The sequence below is a fragment of the Amphiura filiformis genome, chromosome 1 (genome assembly GCF_039555335.1).
Source record: "Amphiura filiformis chromosome 1, Afil_fr2py, whole genome shotgun sequence".
Lineage (NCBI taxonomy): Eukaryota > Metazoa > Echinodermata > Ophiuroidea > Amphilepidida > Amphiuridae > Amphiura > Amphiura filiformis.
Genome location: NC_092628.1, coordinates 91,919,159 through 91,936,756, shown reverse-complemented (window position 1 = coordinate 91,936,756; position 17,598 = coordinate 91,919,159). Strand labels below are relative to the sequence as shown.

Here is a 17,598-nt window from a genome sequence, read left to right as displayed (position 1 = left end):
TTCACTGCCATTGAGGAACTGGAAGAACAGGGACGACCTAATGCGGTGTTCCACTTGGCTAAGGCTCTATGTCTACGCAAGACCAATGGAGAGAGAGTGATGCCGGCTAATCGGATGCCTTTTGCACTACTGGAGGCTAATATTATGTTTTTTGGAGGCAAAGGGTGAGTCTAAGTGAAATCAGTCTCTCATAGCAATATGTTGAGCAAGAATGTTGGGTGACCATAGAAACTTGGTGCATTTATAAATCACATACACTTCATTATAGGGTCATTCATTTGTTCATCAGGTTCTCAGAACCTTTCTCAAATCATATTCCTTGATAGTACTATGTCATGAAAAGGCAGGTAACTTCCTTTTGCGGCTCAATCTTATGTAAAGAACAGTTTCAAATTGTGAAAGAATTGCATACTTCCATTTGCATACTTCCATTTACTCTCAGTAGGATATTTCTTGCATAGACTTTAAATGTAACCTCTTTATTAAATTTCTTGTTAATAGGTACAACTTTATGCAGCAAGAAGGGTATAAGCGCTGGGTAGAGACACAATATGCATGGTTTGGCGAAGTCTGGTTCTCTCTGTTTGGTGGACCCAATATGAAATCTATGGCTGGGGAGGAGCCTAAGCCACTGCAGGAAATAGATGGTAAGAATTTTGCATTTGCTTTGTTTTCAAGAGTTGAAGGACTGCCAAATTTTCGAAGGATCATTCAAAATTTGTTACATGAATTTTAATAGGCAGAATTATAAAAAGAAGCTCAATTTGAGAAAACAGATTGGAATGGACCAGGCTTACTTTACACCCTGCTGTAGACTGAGCCCAAACTGCTACACCAACCCATAACCTCATCGCATATTTTGAGAGCGTAGTTTTCAATAAAAACGCACAAATGCATTGATATATCTTAGTTAATCAGAATTGAAGAGAAATGCAAATTATGTTTGCAGTTTGTTGGGGAGAGAGGTTGAAATCTGAGAACTAACTATAATACAAATGATTGTAGCAAGAACTTAATTAGTAGACAAGTTTGAAATGGTGAAATGACTGAAATTTCAGTAAATTTAACAATAGTAAGAAGTACACTACTTCATTATTGGTGTACATGGTTGCTTTCATTACTCATACAATTAATGTGGTCTTCTTCTCACACTCTTTCTTTAGATGAAGACCTTGAATCCAGAAATAGCAAGTCAGAGAATGGTGAAGAGACAAATAATGGTGAACCTCCTAAGAAAAAGACGCAGATATGAAGTACGCTTGCAACCAGAAGGATTTACACCTCCAGTAAGATATCAGTTTTGTTCACTGCTCAGGGTTTGTTTTGAAATCGTGAGATGACTTTTCAGCTTAATGTAGAGGAAGACATTTATTTGTAATATTTGTATAATAGGTCAATTTTCCAGAGATGTCAACCATCATGGATTGGCTGTAAGGCTTCTGAAAAAAGCGGAGTGTCATATCCTCCCGAATTTGTAAATATAATCGCTATGAAATTAAAACTCTATTAAAGCTCTAAATGTTCCCATTTCTTACGGTAGGCTGATTCTACTGAATACCACAAAATAGGTGACCGCTATGGCATACTTGTACCACTGGAGGAGGAAGAAGAGATCCAACCAGTACCAACAGGTATCATAAAGAACTCATCAGAAGGAAGCAAAGTAGTTGCAACACGAAAGTCAGCTCGCAAATCAACAAAGGCAACAACAGAATCAGAAGGTATGTGTGCAGCAAAGTAAATGATAGGGTAGGAAGCAGCTTTGGAATTAGTGGCTTGGTGTAGCAAAATGCTACTCAGTTTTATAAATTTGCTACACAATATTGGAATTATTAGTATTATGAGTTATTTGGAAAAGGAATTTGATGTAAACAAATGTAAACATTATTTAATGTGCCAAGTGGGCCATCTGTATTTTGTCATTAACCTTACATGTATTGGTTATAATGAAATCAAGTTGAACATAGATGTTGAGAAGACCAACGGGCAAGTACCAATAAGCCCAATCGGCATTGGAAGTTTGCAATGCATTGTAGGACAGTTTTTGCAGTTTTAGGACACTTTGTCCTTTGACCTTTCAGAAAATTCAGAAATATTGGGTTTTTGTACGTAAAAAATATAATCTAAAATGTTTTACAATATTTAAAACAAATATAAAAAATATTAGTATTTTATAAATTAATTATTTGGTATCTTTAATGATCAAAATTGTGACAATAATAAGAAAATTAATAATAATTACGTCAATTTTCCCAATATGTCAGAGGTCAAAGTGTCCCAAAACTGCTCTCAAAAACCGGAAGTTAGAATGGCGATTGGGCTTATTCGCAGAGTTCAACAAGTGTGCATTCACACATTCAGTGAAATGTTTTTTCAAAGCTAGCAATAATGAAGGGACCTGTATTGCTTCAAATGAGGCACTTCACTCTACAGTCAAATTAAAAAGAAGGCATTAACATTTCCATGGTGTCTATTTAGTTGAAATCAAAATAGCTACAATTTTGGACAACTGATTTGGAATGATTGTGTTAGTGTTTTTCTGTTGTACTTTGAAATGCTATATCGACTTGCTGTGGGAAAGCTGTATACCTTGTATCATAAATCCCCCTCTCCACTAACCATAAATCCTTCCCCTGCTGATCAAAATGTCTCCACCTTTTTCTTACAAACAATGTTGAGTACTTCAATGACAACAAGGGCAGTTTGTTCTGGTTTGCCATTGATAATAAGAGAAAAAGGGAATAAAAGTGCTTAATTTTGCGGGGAAAATTTGAAATAATTGAATATTCTTTGAAATATTGTGCCAACTAGGTGGTGCTTCAGAAGGAGACACTTCAGCCAAGACAGCGACACCCTCACCAAAAGCATCAACCTCCAAGGCCTCCTCTACACCTGCATCACAATTCAAATCACCTAACCAGACCCCAACCTCTAGCAGACGACGTGGCAAGACATACTCGCCAAAGAAAGAATCTGCCGGTGCTTTGGATATAGACAATATTGACAAGTTTCTTGAAGAGCATGGTGGGGAGTTCCCGAATGAGGCAGAGATGTGGGCCAATCCACCGGATTTCTCTTTTGAAGATGACTTTATGGTGCCAGAAAATTCTGATTTGAATAAGGTTAGCTATGGCTTGAAAACATAGTGAGTCAAATGTTGGTACAAGTAATTTTGTTGCATCTTTTAGATGGTATGATAGAATAATGAAAAATAATGAATGTTAACAATATCTGGCAGGTAGTTTGACCGGTTTCAAAGAAGAATTTTGATCATACTATTAAAACAGTTTTGCAATCGGTGACATGATAATAAGTTGTAGATTTTGGTCTCTCGAGAATAGTTGCTCATTTGTCAAGTTCAGTTGCTTATTTGTCAAGTTCATCAACAAAATAACAAAAAGTAGGAAATGACTAATGATTTATCCAACTTACTGCAACTTGATGTCCATCACCTTAAGAGATGAGTGTTCAATGTTGAGCAGGTATGCGCTTCAGCACAAGATGCATTATTTTGACCAACCTGAAAGTCTTGATAGTACAACAAGATTTAATACAGTTTTCGTTGTGTGAAATCTTGCGTAGGTACGGTTGAATGTTGTCAGTGGATCCCCCCGTTCCATACAGCGTCGTCTTGTAGTGAGAGAGCACATTATCGATCCAGATGCAACTGTTAAAGTAAGTAGATGGGTATTAGACAGGCAATATTTAACACAAGTTTTCATTATGTAATTGCCTAGGTACGATTGAATGTTGTCAGCGGAACGCCTCGTGCCGTTCGACGGCGAGCTGTGGAAAGGGAACAAATAATTGAACCTGATGCAACAATTAAAGTAAGTAGCATCATTCAAACAGAAGCAAAAAAAGGCCCCCCCCCCCTTTCTTTTTTCTATTCAATTCATGGAGATCGGACGTAAAGAATGTGGACTCCTGTGTGTAATGCCTTAGTAAATCCATCCGCCATATTGGATTGTTACAATGGGTGATCAAAATATAGATGAGTTGACCTCAATGTTTATCAACAAAGGCAAGGGACTGGTATATCTTTATGCTTGAGTGAACCCATGCAACCACTAAGTTGTTCAATAGTCTTATTGGGATGTGGCGGGAGTTTTAAAAACATATGTCCTGAACAGAATATGATGCGCGCGCATATTGCCAGGCAAAATACAATGGAAATTGTGATGATGCGTGTGCATACATTAGGCATTGACGTCAGAAGTCAACTCATCTATTGTACCTTATTCATGCGTTAGCGGCACAACTCATTACCGCCAGCAAGCATACGCTTTAAATTGAAATTTGCCATTGAACAAGATGAATCAAAGAATCCATGTGGATAAGAAGATGAGGACTCAATGTCATGAACAGAATTTAGGGTGCCCACTTCTTAAGGCCAGAGTAATGGGAGAGAACATGGATTTTTTCGAGCATCATTATTTCTGAATCATAAGTCTAAAGTATATAAAACTATACATTTTTGGAAAGGAGTCAAGGAATCCCATGGTGACGTCAGATTTTTTTCAAAAATATCAAGTTTTTGAAAAAAATCACAAAAATTCACTTTTTTACATGATCTTCTTGTGGCTGATAATACACCCTCTGACCCTCTTCAGATTGGATATGCCCAACCTGAAGTAAAGATTTACGATCTTCATTCTAATGATGCCTACCGACCATGATGGGTGAAACTCTCAATATTGAGTAAAAGTTTTGGTGTTTGAAAGAAATCTTTCTTAATAATTAATAATGGAATGTTTATACTACTTTTTTGGTTTTTTAATTTTTAGGAAGATATGTTGCGACAACTGAAGAGAATCAACCCAGCAGCCAAATGGTGGATTAAGACTGGATGGTGTGAAATCACATGTAATAAAGCATTGCGGATAACAGGTAAACTGGAGTTTACTGGCGATGAGGACCTTGGGGATGGTTCAGTGCTAGAGTGCCAAGAACTGTACAGGTGAGAGGATACAAAAAAAGACCTTTGCACCATTTTTGTTTTCATCCGTGGTTTCATGTTTATTTTCCCCTAAAAAATTACAGAATTTATAGAAAGTTTTCATTTCTCATTGAGAACCTTACTTATCAGTATTTTGATCCATACCTCAAGCCCATCAGCTACAAATAAAGAATTTTCAGTTAATATTTGCAAAATATTCATTGGGGTGCACATAATACTTGTTGTGATAGCGAGGAGACCATGTATAGATGCTTATGCTTCCCTCCCTCCTCCCTCCCTCCCTCCCTCCCTCCCACCCTCCTGCAAATGTGCATCAGCCTAAGCAACAGAGAATTGCTAGTGTAATGAATGTGGCAGATTCACACAGGATAAAAAGATTGTTTTCAGTTTGTATGAAATGCAATGTACACTGTTATAAGCACAAAATAAGACTACAAGAATTAAACATAAACATACTTTTGTCAACAGGGAGCGTCTGAAGAATACCCGTGCCATAGGTGTAGCTAATAGGAAATCTGAGAATGCCATGAGGGAGGACTTGTTCAGACAGATAGCAGAATTACAAGATGACAATGTTCAACTGTGTGAAGGTATGTGTGTAGCAATATCTTTGTGTCAACCTACCCATCCTTACAACATTACTGTACACACATAAAACAATCAGGCAGAGACAAAGAAGCACACAATTTAATTGAAACTTTATTTCTTGTTTGATTTCAATCAGGTTTGAGGAAAGTGAGAGCAACAAGAGGACTCTACAAGAGTAAGATGGGTGTCCCAGAAAGGGCAGCTGTAGATGCGGCTGTAGATAAGGAGATATCTACCTATGTCAAGTTGTTGGAGAAAAATCAGGATCTCAGGGTTAGGGTTGAGAGAGCTCTATCACAAGGTAAGCAGATGAGCGACATGGAAATGGTCTTGTTTTGTGACATGGTGGTTTGGGCAAGGAACCTTGGTTGAATCATCGTGTTGTGCACTATAATATAATATGTCCGTATAGTAAGCCGTATGTTGATTTGGAGCACAAATTTGACTCTACATTGCATTAGAGGAATTTTTGTACCAACATTAAGACAATTTAGGAATTTTTTTTCAAATTTCAAGAGTGTAAGCTCTGCTCACCTGTAAAAGCCTCTTTTTGTAAATAAGTTGTAAGTACAGTAACATACTAGCTAAAAACTTAAATGCCCAAAGAATGGAACAACTGGCTCCCTAGCTTGCTATACTTTGGTTGACCTCAAGTTTGGTTGTGACTTTGGTGCGTATTTCGCCGTGCTGATCACAATATTGAATTGCGTGCACAAAGTTAATCATGCTGAGCATGCGCACCCAAGTGTGGTTTGTCAGCACACTTGTGGTGCAACTTTGAAAAGGCATTGATACACAACCAAACTTTTAAGTTTGGTTGTGTAATTCAAGAGATATACTGTACTTTGGTTTCACCTTAAAAGGTGAAACCAAAGTACAGTATTTCTCTTGAATTGAACTTTTTTGACTGTTTCTTTCTTCTCTGCAGGTAGCAAAGCACGCGTAATCACCCTACGTAATGATCTTTCCGAATACCTGACCCAATTGACCATCAGGATGCGCACCATGGCCAACTATGTGGTCATCTTCATGATAAGTGATGAATTACAGAACAGTAATCCGCATTCATGGCCAGTAAGGATGGTGCCTGTCAACGCAATTACAAGGGAATTAGTGGAAACACTCAGGGAACAGCTGATGGAATCCATGGTCAAGGAAGAGATGGAGGTTGTGGGTAGGTATTGTTGAAAGTTAACCGTTTTCTTGAAAGCAAAAATGACTCGGTGGACACGGTCATTATATAAGAATTAAAAGATTTTGACTACTGTATATGTTGCATAATGAATGTGTAAAAAAATGGATCTTACCTTCACCGAACTTTATTCATATAAGTATAAGTAAATTGGATTGATTGATAGATAGATTGATTGATAGAATCCCATTATGTTGATTCTGTGTAGCTAAATGAAAAGTTATTGGTGTTCTCCCCTCAAAATTAAGAGATTTTGTGATTATTGGTTCAACACTGATGTCTACCAACACATAAGAATTTGTATAAATCCAAGAGGTCTTGTCAAATGTTGTTGAACTTTAAGCATCCAGCATCGTGCACTTTACTTACATTTGGAGAAGTAGGTGGTTGTGCAGGAATCACACATTTGCCTGAAAATTTTTTTCTCTTGGATTTATTTTCATTTGTAATATATTTTCTTGCATTTAATTATTAATACTAATTCAAATTGTTTCATCACCAGGTGTAATCAGGGATGAGTTGACTCCGCATCTTGCTGTGTGTAGCCCAGAAAGGGCGGTGTGTATAACGCAACTGCTTGATGAAGCCAGGAGTGAAGTATCAACATTCCACCCGTCGGAGATGGAGAAATACTTCACTATAGTTACACTGTGTAAGTTGAATGTTTCAGACATGCAACATTATCAGCGTTGGACGTATGACATTTTTATGTGTAGCATTATCAGCTTGCACTACTTGATTTTTGTTACATTTGCACACTTCACTGTATAAATCTATAGCATAAAATTGCTACACATTTCCATTTCCAAAATAGTGCAGCAAAGTGATCAAAATTGAATAGCATTTTGCTCTGCGATACCGGCTACGTCCATTGCTGAACATTATGAAATAAGATCAAGCAAAAAAATATAGTTTATGTTATTAATATCTTGACATTAGTAAATTGTAAATTGTGTGGATTGCCTACTACTTTTCTTTTTGGCAAGGCAGTGATGTCCACACATTGAGGCAGCTCTATCATTCAGTGTATGTATGCCAGCAGGGTTTTCTTTAAGCATTTTACTGAAGGGGTATTTTCAAATTTTTTTGACCCTTTCAATTGTGAATTTTTCCTCTGAAGGAGTCAAAAACATTGCCCAAGGGGTATTTTTATAATATTATTTTTGAAGACATTTTTAACAATATGTGTGTTTTTGGAGCCATATCCGGATTGGGGTGGTGGGGGGATCTCCCCCAATATTTTGCCAGGGGGATCCCAATGTTGACGCCTGTATGTTGGTTTCTGACCAAATTAATCTCATATTTGGCCATTTTAGCCCCAAAAGTGCACATTTTTGCTCGCTACTCGCGAATTTATTCCACTTTTGCAACATATTTCAACAGTTAAGCTTCAAAATGGCAAAATTTGTTGTACCATAAACTTATTCTTTCTCCAAAAGGTGCTGGATTCACTAAAGAAATCTACGCCACTGTTTGGAGCAGTGGCGGATCTAGAGCAGTCAGAAAGGGGTGGGGGCAATTTTAGAAGAAAATAATAATATTTAAAGATGCCCCCTGAGAAGTAAGAAACTTTTGCAAAATGAAGACCCAATTGAAGCAATTTGGTGGATCATATTGCCAATATTAATGTGTACAATTTTAGTTTTAAAAAGCCGAACATTTGTGAAATGAGCAGTCCATGGAGTCTTTCGTGGACGGCAAGTTTTCCCTATTATGGTAGGCCTATAAATTGTGTTAACATAAATTGGCAAATGTCGCAAGCAGAAGTGAAAGTGGCCATTTGGTTATCAACTACGCAGGGTGATGTACCCCCTTAGAACTTGGAAAATTTTGCAAAATGAAGACCTAATTGAAGCGATTTGGTGGACCATTTTGGCACTATTACTGTGTAAAATTTAAATGTGAACAGTTGAAAAGCTGAAAATTGTGAAATGCCGGTCCATAAAGCCTTTCGTTGTCCTACATATCGGGAGTATAGGTCCTATGCCAAAAGCCGAGAATAAATACACAATATCAGGTGTTTCTCTATTCAATTTTTTTCTATTTCTCTTGCAATATCTGAACGCGTACGTTTTCAAGATTTTGTACGCATTGGACTTTGGAACTAGGGATTTGAAGGAGTCAGAAAAGTGCCTGAAAGCGTAAATACGCGTGTTTTGTGCGTTAAAGAAAACCCTGTATGCCAGTGCTTTAAGCTAACTCTCGTAAATTTGAAGCTGCATCTAATGAAATGCACACTGGCTTCACTTCCTCACCAAGAAGAAAATTAGTAATAGAAGGGGAGAGTCAAGCACAGTTCCTCTGGTGCATGAGGTCCTGTTTTCCTCTCTTTCCCATGATAAGACAGAGGGCTATAATATATAATCACAGTCAGTTTAAAAAATGGTAAGGTGATTGTCTCTGTGTGTCCCAATCCATCCTGGATGGTTGTTTATTTGGAGCCAAAGGGGTTAGCATTGCTAGTTGGTTACTCATCTGCTGAAGCAGTAAAGCAGTTGAAATAAACAAGGTGTAGATATTCTGTGTCCGGAACTTTCTTACTTTCAAAGGAGATACATTTCACATAATGTTCATTTAATTTTAGTTTCCAGATCAGGAGAAATGAAATTGACACCACAGTGGCGCCATGCAGCAGTGCCAGATGAAGATGTGGTATGGGTGTACAATTACTCAAATCAGAAGAACGCTACATTCCTACAAGGGCTACAAGCTCTCCATAACAAACTGTTTCCAGCGGGTTATACACCATTTCCATTCAGAACATGTAAGTGAATCACATTGGATAAATTGAGAACAAGCAAAGGAGGTTGGAGGTATATTAACCTTGGTTAAGAACATTTGCATATTTTTATGGAAAAAAAAACAGGAATTTTTGGGATCAAATTTATTAACCAATTTGTGTAGCAGTGATATTGCAAGTAGTTTGGGGGAGAAAATCATAGAATAGAGCTCATATTATACTGTTTGAAATCAAAATAAAAAGATGTTCAAATTACTCTTTATAATAAAGTGTCTTATTTACGGGTGAACATATTCCCACATTATGAATTTCAGCTTTGTACCTGAAATATTTGATTTAACCCTCACTCACTCTGCTTTGTGCGGAGGGGAAGGACTGATGAAGATAAGAGAAAAGTTGTGGCTGCTAAGCAAAAGACCAGGGATAGCACGCCACTGGGGTGTAGCTTGGCCAATCAACATTTTTGTGCCTATATTTGACAGTGTTCGCATGATGATGCAATGTTGAAATATTTGGCTTGAAATCACTTTGTGCTGCAGTATGTTGTAGTACACAGGGTGGTAAGGGTTAATACCCTAATTTGAATGGATATATATGGGGTGGGAAGGAATCTATTTATCATTGATGCCAAATTGATAATATTTCTACCCTTCTTCCTGATACAGCTTCTAAAGCCCAATCCTTGGAGGCCCAGTTACAAGAGGACCAACTGAGAGCATTGATGGCTATCTACATATTCCGTCATAAAATCAAAACCTATGCTGCAGAAGGTATAGACTTTGATAACTACCTGTATGCACCTGCTGTGAATCCGGTGACACAGCAACCACTCCATGTCAGGGATTCAGTCACCAAACTTTTAAGAGCTATATCAAGACAAGCTAAGGATGACACAGACCTCACAACTGAAAAGAGACAAAGGTGAGTGTCATATTTTGTTGCCATACTATAGTAGTTGTTGTCAATTGCAATATTTCAGTAATTGATAACTAATTCAGGCAATTATTTGCAAATGAATTACGTACACTAGTCAGCAGTTTATACCAAATAATATCTGGAATTACCTGCAGATGAGGCAGTGAGATATAAACCTTATTATGTTTAAACTTTTTATAAGGCAAAAAAAAATAGATTGTTTGGTTGCCCTTCCGAGACAAAAATTTGGAGGGTCGGTAGGTTGATCCTTTTTTTTTTCCCATGGACTCTTCCTTGATCCATTTTGAAAAGGCTAGTATTGACAAATGCTTGATCATTTAATGGTAAACAATTGTGTGTTTTTGGACTGGATTTAAATGGAAATACTTCTTGTTTTCAATCAAATATGCATTTAAGAAATAAAATGAGTGAATAACAAATATAAAAGTCCTTGATTCTGTCCAAATTTAAGGTTTCTTCTAAAAAAGTGATTGGAAAAAAAAACCCAAAAAAACCGACCCAAGATTTCCAATTTTTTGGGTCGGTCGGTTGAGGGCAACCAAACATAATTTTTTAGCCTGATAATGATTCACATGTTATTTGTTATTTAGAGAATAAAGGTATTGTCTTTAGCCCCTGGAGTGCATCTATCGTCTCATATAACACGGGCAACATTATTTTAAGTACGCCAAAAATAATGAAGTCGCATGTTATATGAGACGATAGATGAACGACAGCAGCTAACAAAAACAATACCTTTATTCTCATTCTTAAACACTTAAATTCTAATAAATATATTAATCATAAGTATACCTTTTTTTAATCAAATTAAATCCTACAGTGTACAAGGAACTTACCTAGGGCTTAGAATCGATCAGTCCTGTTATGTTATGCACCTCCGATTGGTTCAAATAGCGCGTACAAGTATCTCGTTGACATGCACACGCTAAAGTGTGTGATATTGTGTCATATCACACGGGTAAGGAATGTTATCAAGAGTTAAAGAATTGTCATTGATACTGAAATGACTACATCGTAGAAGATTATTGCATTTGGTTTGATCCAAAATATCTTTGTTTTCTGTTTTACCATTCATTCATTGCTGCAGACTTTCCAGAGCTCTTGATTGCTGGTTTAAAGCATCTGTAAACACATGGTGGACACCTGAAATGAGGCGTGAAGGCAATCAGGCCCTGCTAGACTTTGTACTGGAAGAATGGATGCCTTATGAAGTAGTGGATAGGAGATATTCTGCCATTGATGTCAACAGGTAAAGTGCATTGGAACTGTTCATAATTTCAAGCATGAAAATTATTGAGATTAAAATATTAACACAGCCATTTCAGCAGATGGTTAACTTTTGAATAACTACAAGGGGATGTTTTTGTTTGTGATCTTTTTAATGTAAAGGGTGGTAAAGGAGTAATCACCTTGGCATGCAGAAATGTGTCGAGCAAAACCCTGATAGAGTACTAAGTGGAGCATGCATGTTCACTACATGACAATGTTCGTTAAAGGCTCAAATTGGAAAACCTTATTTCCCAGGGAAAGATCAGACAGCAGGCCAGACCATCGCCAGATGGTAACATGAGTAGGTTTATTTCACCTTGAAGGCATGGATAGTCATACAAAAAACTTTCCCTGGGTCATCCAATGTGCCATGAATTAGTAGGACTACAACTGGTATTTACTGGTCAGTTTATACTCTCATTTTCACATCTGTTGTTTCTAGCTGTGGCTTTAATATCATTTGAAATTCCACCATACCCCTGATGAATCCATGGGAAACAGACCTTGTGGGCTATATTGTGTCCAATTCTGGATGAAAAGTCTGTTTAGATCAAGTCAATATATTTTGATGTAAATATTTTCCATATCTAATAATATTTTCTCTATTTGTGCTGCATTGTTATAGGCCTGTAGATACTGTGAGCTTCCTATCAGAAGACCTACTGATATCACTGATAGTGAATGTTGAAAGTGAGAACCAACGTCCTGCCTTACATCCATGGGCAGCAACCTGTCAAGATGTTAATACATTTGTACATCTTATTAAGAATCCTGGACAGAGACAGAATGATTCCAGACAGATCATGCATCCACAGATTATCAAGTAAGTACTGCATGTCTCATTACTGAGGGTCTATTTCACTGTAGTTTTTAACCCATTGTAGCACAAATAACCCATCATCACTCAAGTACGCTTAAATACTGCTCATAACTTTATGATATATTCTTGTTATAATCTCCATTCCTTCCAATGTATACCAATTGGAAATCTCCTTCATGAAAAGGAAGTTACAATAGGTCGTAAATTACGATAGACTTTAAGAATTACTATGCATCAGAAAATTCTGTGAAATACACCCTTGATCAGTGAACTTTGAATGATTATAATAAAGCAATACAAGCACAAATCTTCATCAATCTTGATTGGGTTAACAATCTACAAGCTATTGCCCATGTATATACAGTGCACCTACAAGACCTGGGGTGTATCATTAAACAAATCCTTTATAGTAAAGCAGCAAAAATAGCTGTAAAAGAGGAAGCCATGTTTCTTGTCATACTACCCAAAATTTATGATCTTATAATTATGCAGTGACATGATTTACGCACCTCATAATTTACTGATCTACTTCTTTGTTGGATTTCATTTATTTAAACAGATTTTGTTTCTTTCCATATTCAAATCATAGTTTCAATTTTTTAATTAATTGTGTTTTATTTTGCCTTGTCTTGCAGAAAATTGTGCATAGAGTTTTCCAAAGCCATCGATCCTGATCTAGAATTCTACTACTACTGGGGCGACCATGAGAAAACATTGTACAACATTCTGTTAAATCTGAATGACCCTAGAACCAAACGCAGTGCCACAGGTCCCAAATACCGCAAGAAGAAACAGCAACAGGTCGTCATCAAAGAGGAGAAGGAAGACAGTATGATAGAAGAAGAAGAGGAACATTCCAAAGATGCAACTGAGGAAGATGAAGAAGAGGATCAGATGGAAATATCAATGAACGCTGATGAGGAGGCCACATCATCTCAGATGGCTGAACAGAGAATGCAGGCAATACAAGCCGTTGAAATGCCTCCCATTCCTATAGCAGTCAATCCTGCTGCAGCTATTGATGAACAGCAGCAGCAACAGCAAACTGTTGTCACAGTAACAGCACCTGGTCCATCATCAGCTCCTAGCCAGGTGATAGTCACTACAGGAGAGGGTGGTAGCGTCATTCATTCGGCATCAACAGAGGACATTATTGCAGCAGAATTGTTGCGGCAAATTGAAGCATCCCTGCAGGCAGGGGTTGCTGTAGTAACTGTCACAGAAAGTTCACAATCAGATGCACAGCCAGAACAGAATAATTGAGGAGTTCTTTGTTGACATTAGTGAAATAAATAAGGCTCAGGGTTTGCTGCACAAAGACAAAATTAGACCATAGCTTGGGGCAAGTCAAGTCGGACTCATTGGTAGTGTATTTGGCACTGTTCTGATTCTCACAAAAGCATATCATTTGACTCTATCTGCAGCATAATGGAACATCTTGTAACTGCTTATAGAATAATAAGAATGTGTTATCATTCAATTCTTTACGTGTAACCAAATGATATATATTTAGTGAGGATGAATACAGCAATGGACTTGTTGATTTAGTATTGACTAAAACCAGTCCAATCGGAATACCTCTTTTTCACACTCAGCCTTGTTTGCTTCATTTGGATCACATAGTTAGCTTGAAATTCCCCTGGACAAGGAACTTACTGCTAATTTGTCTCGTTGTAACCCGTACAAAACTCAGGGAGCTGATCCTGGTTGCGAAGGTTATTTGTGGAATGTCTAGATGTGCGCTCTTGAAGTAGCAAAGTCCCTGAATTGTTGTTTAATGGTTTGTTGAATGATGTGGGCCGTAGTGGTCAGTGACAACCTGTAAAGTGTGCTGAGGCTTGTGGATCAACGTCTAGGCATTGTGCCTGTACGTAGCGCACTATAAATCACTGCACTTTGTGCTTTTGACACTAAAATTGTCAGCCCATGAAGTTTGAACAAGAGGTATTTCGCCCGTTTTTATCCAGCCATACTTCATGAAAAACTTTTGGAAAGGATAGCATTTTAGATTGCTCATTCTAGTAGACTTGGCAAAATAATGTTCAACAAAGGTGAATGTGTGTTTTTGCATATATGCTGCAAATTAGCACACCTTAATGATTACTTGTGTCTGTTTTCTTGATTTGATGTACCATATGTTGTTAAATATTCATGTATTTCTGTTTGTACATAGCTTTTGACAGCATTAAGTATTATTTTTGTAAATTTTCTGTTGATGTTTTATGAGTGTTGTTGTGCCTTCGATAATTCATGTGTCAATCGACTCATGTAGTATTATGTTGAATGATTTCTCCTGTTATGAAAAGGTCAGCTTTTTTCATATCTATACTTTGCTCGTACATGCTGGCATGTCACTTACATGATTAACTAAAGATATTTAAAAGGAACACAGCACTGTACAAATAGAACATTTTGCATATATTGTGGTGGTACAGGGTATAGTAATGTATTATTAGACAATACTGACCCATGGAGTATAGCCCTAAGATCTCACCCTATAGTTGCAGGTGTGAACTCATGTGAATTCTACAAATCGCCTATTGCACTTTCTGCCATATGCAAGGGGAAAAAGGAGAGTCTCAAATCAGCAATAGACATAAAAGGAAGAATTATGTAACTTTTCAAAATGTTTTATTACCGTACTGGTTCAATGCCCGCCCGTTCATGTATGCTGCCAGATGGAGGCTCTCCTTATGGCGTAACCATGTAATGTGGGAATAGGACTTTTAGAAGATTTTCAAAATTGAGTGGTGCTCTTTCCTCTAGGTATTTACTAGAGAATATCACTAGCCTGATATGTGCCATGAAATAATTTACACAGTTGAAAAGGCTGCATTGTTATTAGAGATCTCTCTTTGTTGCACTCACAACTTTGAAAGTTACTGATGAAATCACTTGTGTGTTTGTGTTGTTGAAGTTAAATAAATTTGGTGCTTTTGTTCAGGCTTTTTTTGTACTGGTAATGATGAAATATGCCATTGCTTTCTGTAAATTATCCGATATAAAAATGAAATTTCTAAGAATCGGTGTATTCACTGTCCTTTATTTGTATATTTTTTAAATAAAGATATAAAAAGAACTTTGAATTTTTAAGAAAATGTCAAAGTGCTTTTAAAAGCATACCCTTTGAAGTTGATAATGAATAAATCGATAATGAAAGTTGATAAGGCCAAAAAAAATAAAAGGTTTGTCTCAAAGCTCACAAGTGGTTTGAAAACAAATGCGAAATGCAATTTTTTTTTTTATTCCTGACTTGGTATTTTGTGAAAAAAGTTTTTCGCCAAATTTTTCTGGAAAAAAAAAAATTTTGGCATTTCTTTTTTTTTTTTTCAAATCGCGCGTTTTTACAAATGCGCACGCAAGCTTTGAGACAAACGTTTTTTTCTTTGGCCTAATGAATAAAAGACAACTTATTATCTACAAATCTAAGTTGTATTATTTCTACAATTTTTTGGTCTGACTGATTTGTGAATAATAATGAAATAACATTCTATGAATAAAGTATGTTTTTGAAATGGCCAACTTGAATCTTGTGCGGAGTGTGTGTTTCAATGGTTTTAAGGGATCAGATAGCAACGTTTGCACAGTATTTTTAGTAGCCCTAAAGGGCCTTTTAAACACTATATCCGCTATAACCCACTAACCGCTCCACCTGAAAAAAAAAGCTTTTTGGCGGGGGAATTAGCAGTCTGAGTTCAGCAGTTCTCTAGATATAGCCAGGTTTTATAGCACGGTTTTGGACCACCACAGTCAAAAGGCCCTATACTAGTAGGGCTAAATTTATGTGGGACATGAGAGCACATCAGACACATAAAAATTTTATGGCAAATTATTAAAAATTGATATTTTTGACTTGACAGTCCTTGAAGTTAACTTTATAAATCTAATGATATGTAAAAGTGTTTGTAGCTGGGAGGAAAAGCCATTCATCATTTGAAAATTTGACCTTTCGTATTGAAGATATACAATATTTTCCCCAAAAGACCTAAAACTATTTTGGGAAAAATGTATATCATCAATACGAAAGGTCAACATTTTCAAATGGACAGCTTTTCTTCTGAAGTACATATTATTAGATTTATAAAGTTTAATTTGAGGACTGTTAAATATCAAAACTATTAAAAATATAAATTTTTATTTATTTGACATAAAATTTGTATTATATATCACAAATTTCGAAAAATCAAAATTATTTGATATCATCAGGACATTCCTGGTATTCAGAATGCAATTTGGTATGTCTGGTGTGCTCTCAGGTCTTACAAAAAATACAGTGCAAACATTGTTATCTGATACCTTGACAAAGTGAGGATACTTTGCAATATCTGAATACTTGAGGGACCTTGACCATGCTACAGAGATGTACAAAGAGCTTCTTTTAGAATCATATTTGATGGAGAGAAGTCCCTCACTGCACTTAAGTAGAGATTCAGCATTATGTGGCTTATCCTACACACCCAGCAAACAAAACGTTTTACGGGTTGTATTGTTGGTTTTGGTAAAAACGTTTTAACAACATATGTTGGGTTATATAAAGGTTAGGAAAATGTTGTTTTGCATGAAAACACTACAACATTTTTGAAATGTCAATGTTATTGTAAAATATGTTTACAAACATGTTTTGCCAAATATTTGGTCAGCTCTTACAACATGTTTTGCAGTAAGTGTTCAGAAAATGTTTTTGAATGTTATGAAAATGTTTTATACCCTTAATATAACCTGACATTTAAACATTTTCTGGCAACCTTTTATAACCCTTTGAATAATATTGAAACCATTTGTGTTTGCTGGGTAACCATCTCGGTGAGAGATGTCATTGTTCAAAATAAAAATATACGACCTATTACAATGTAAAAAAATGGAATATAACCCATGGCATACAATAAAGCTCTCCGTTCTTGAATAGTGGTGAAATTTGTGAGTGATAAAAGGCGACCTTCAAAATCAACTTTTTGAAAACATTTTTTAACAAGCTTTAACAGTAAATAAAATTTTGGGTGTCCATCCAGTTCAGTTCAATTTATTGACATCACCAAATACATAGGTACAGTCAAAACAACAAATACAGTCCATTCATAACTTGTGAGTCAGTT

At 36.5% G+C, this 17,598-nt stretch overlaps 1 protein-coding gene across 2 annotated transcripts; it reads left to right on the top strand.

The window, feature by feature from the left end:
* Positions 1-507: 507 nt before the first annotated feature.
* Positions 508-16,033, top strand: LOC140157538 (uncharacterized). 2 transcript variants are annotated; one of them, XM_072180769.1, is made up of 15 exons: positions 508-647; positions 1,164-1,286; positions 1,541-1,721; positions 2,812-3,122; positions 3,738-3,830; positions 4,788-4,960; positions 5,429-5,550; positions 5,685-5,849; positions 6,477-6,722; positions 7,243-7,392; positions 9,325-9,504; positions 10,146-10,401; positions 11,504-11,665; positions 12,311-12,508; positions 13,141-16,033. In XM_072180769.1, exons 1-15 carry the CDS (start codon positions 645-647, stop codon positions 13,766-13,768), a joined length of 2,991 nt encoding a protein of 996 aa, XP_072036870.1. In that variant the 5' UTR covers positions 508-644; the 3' UTR covers positions 13,769-16,033. The 2 variants fall into 2 exon arrangements, with proteins under 2 accessions (XP_072036870.1, XP_072036878.1); XM_072180777.1 differs by lacking the exon at positions 3,738-3,830 and adding an exon at positions 3,583-3,675.
* The last annotated feature ends 1,565 nt before the right edge of the window (positions 16,034-17,598 follow it).

What these genes read in the sequence shown, in the direction of transcription:
- LOC140157538 (XM_072180769.1), top strand. An exon ending in AACCTGATGCAACAATTAAA is followed by an intron (nt 3,831 to 4,787) that starts GTAAGTAGCATC and finishes TTTAATTTTTAG; the next exon opens with GAAGATATGTTGCGACAACT. An exon ending in GAGTGCCAAGAACTGTACAG is followed by an intron (nt 4,961 to 5,428) that starts GTGAGAGGATAC and finishes TTTTGTCAACAG; the next exon opens with GGAGCGTCTGAAGAATACCC.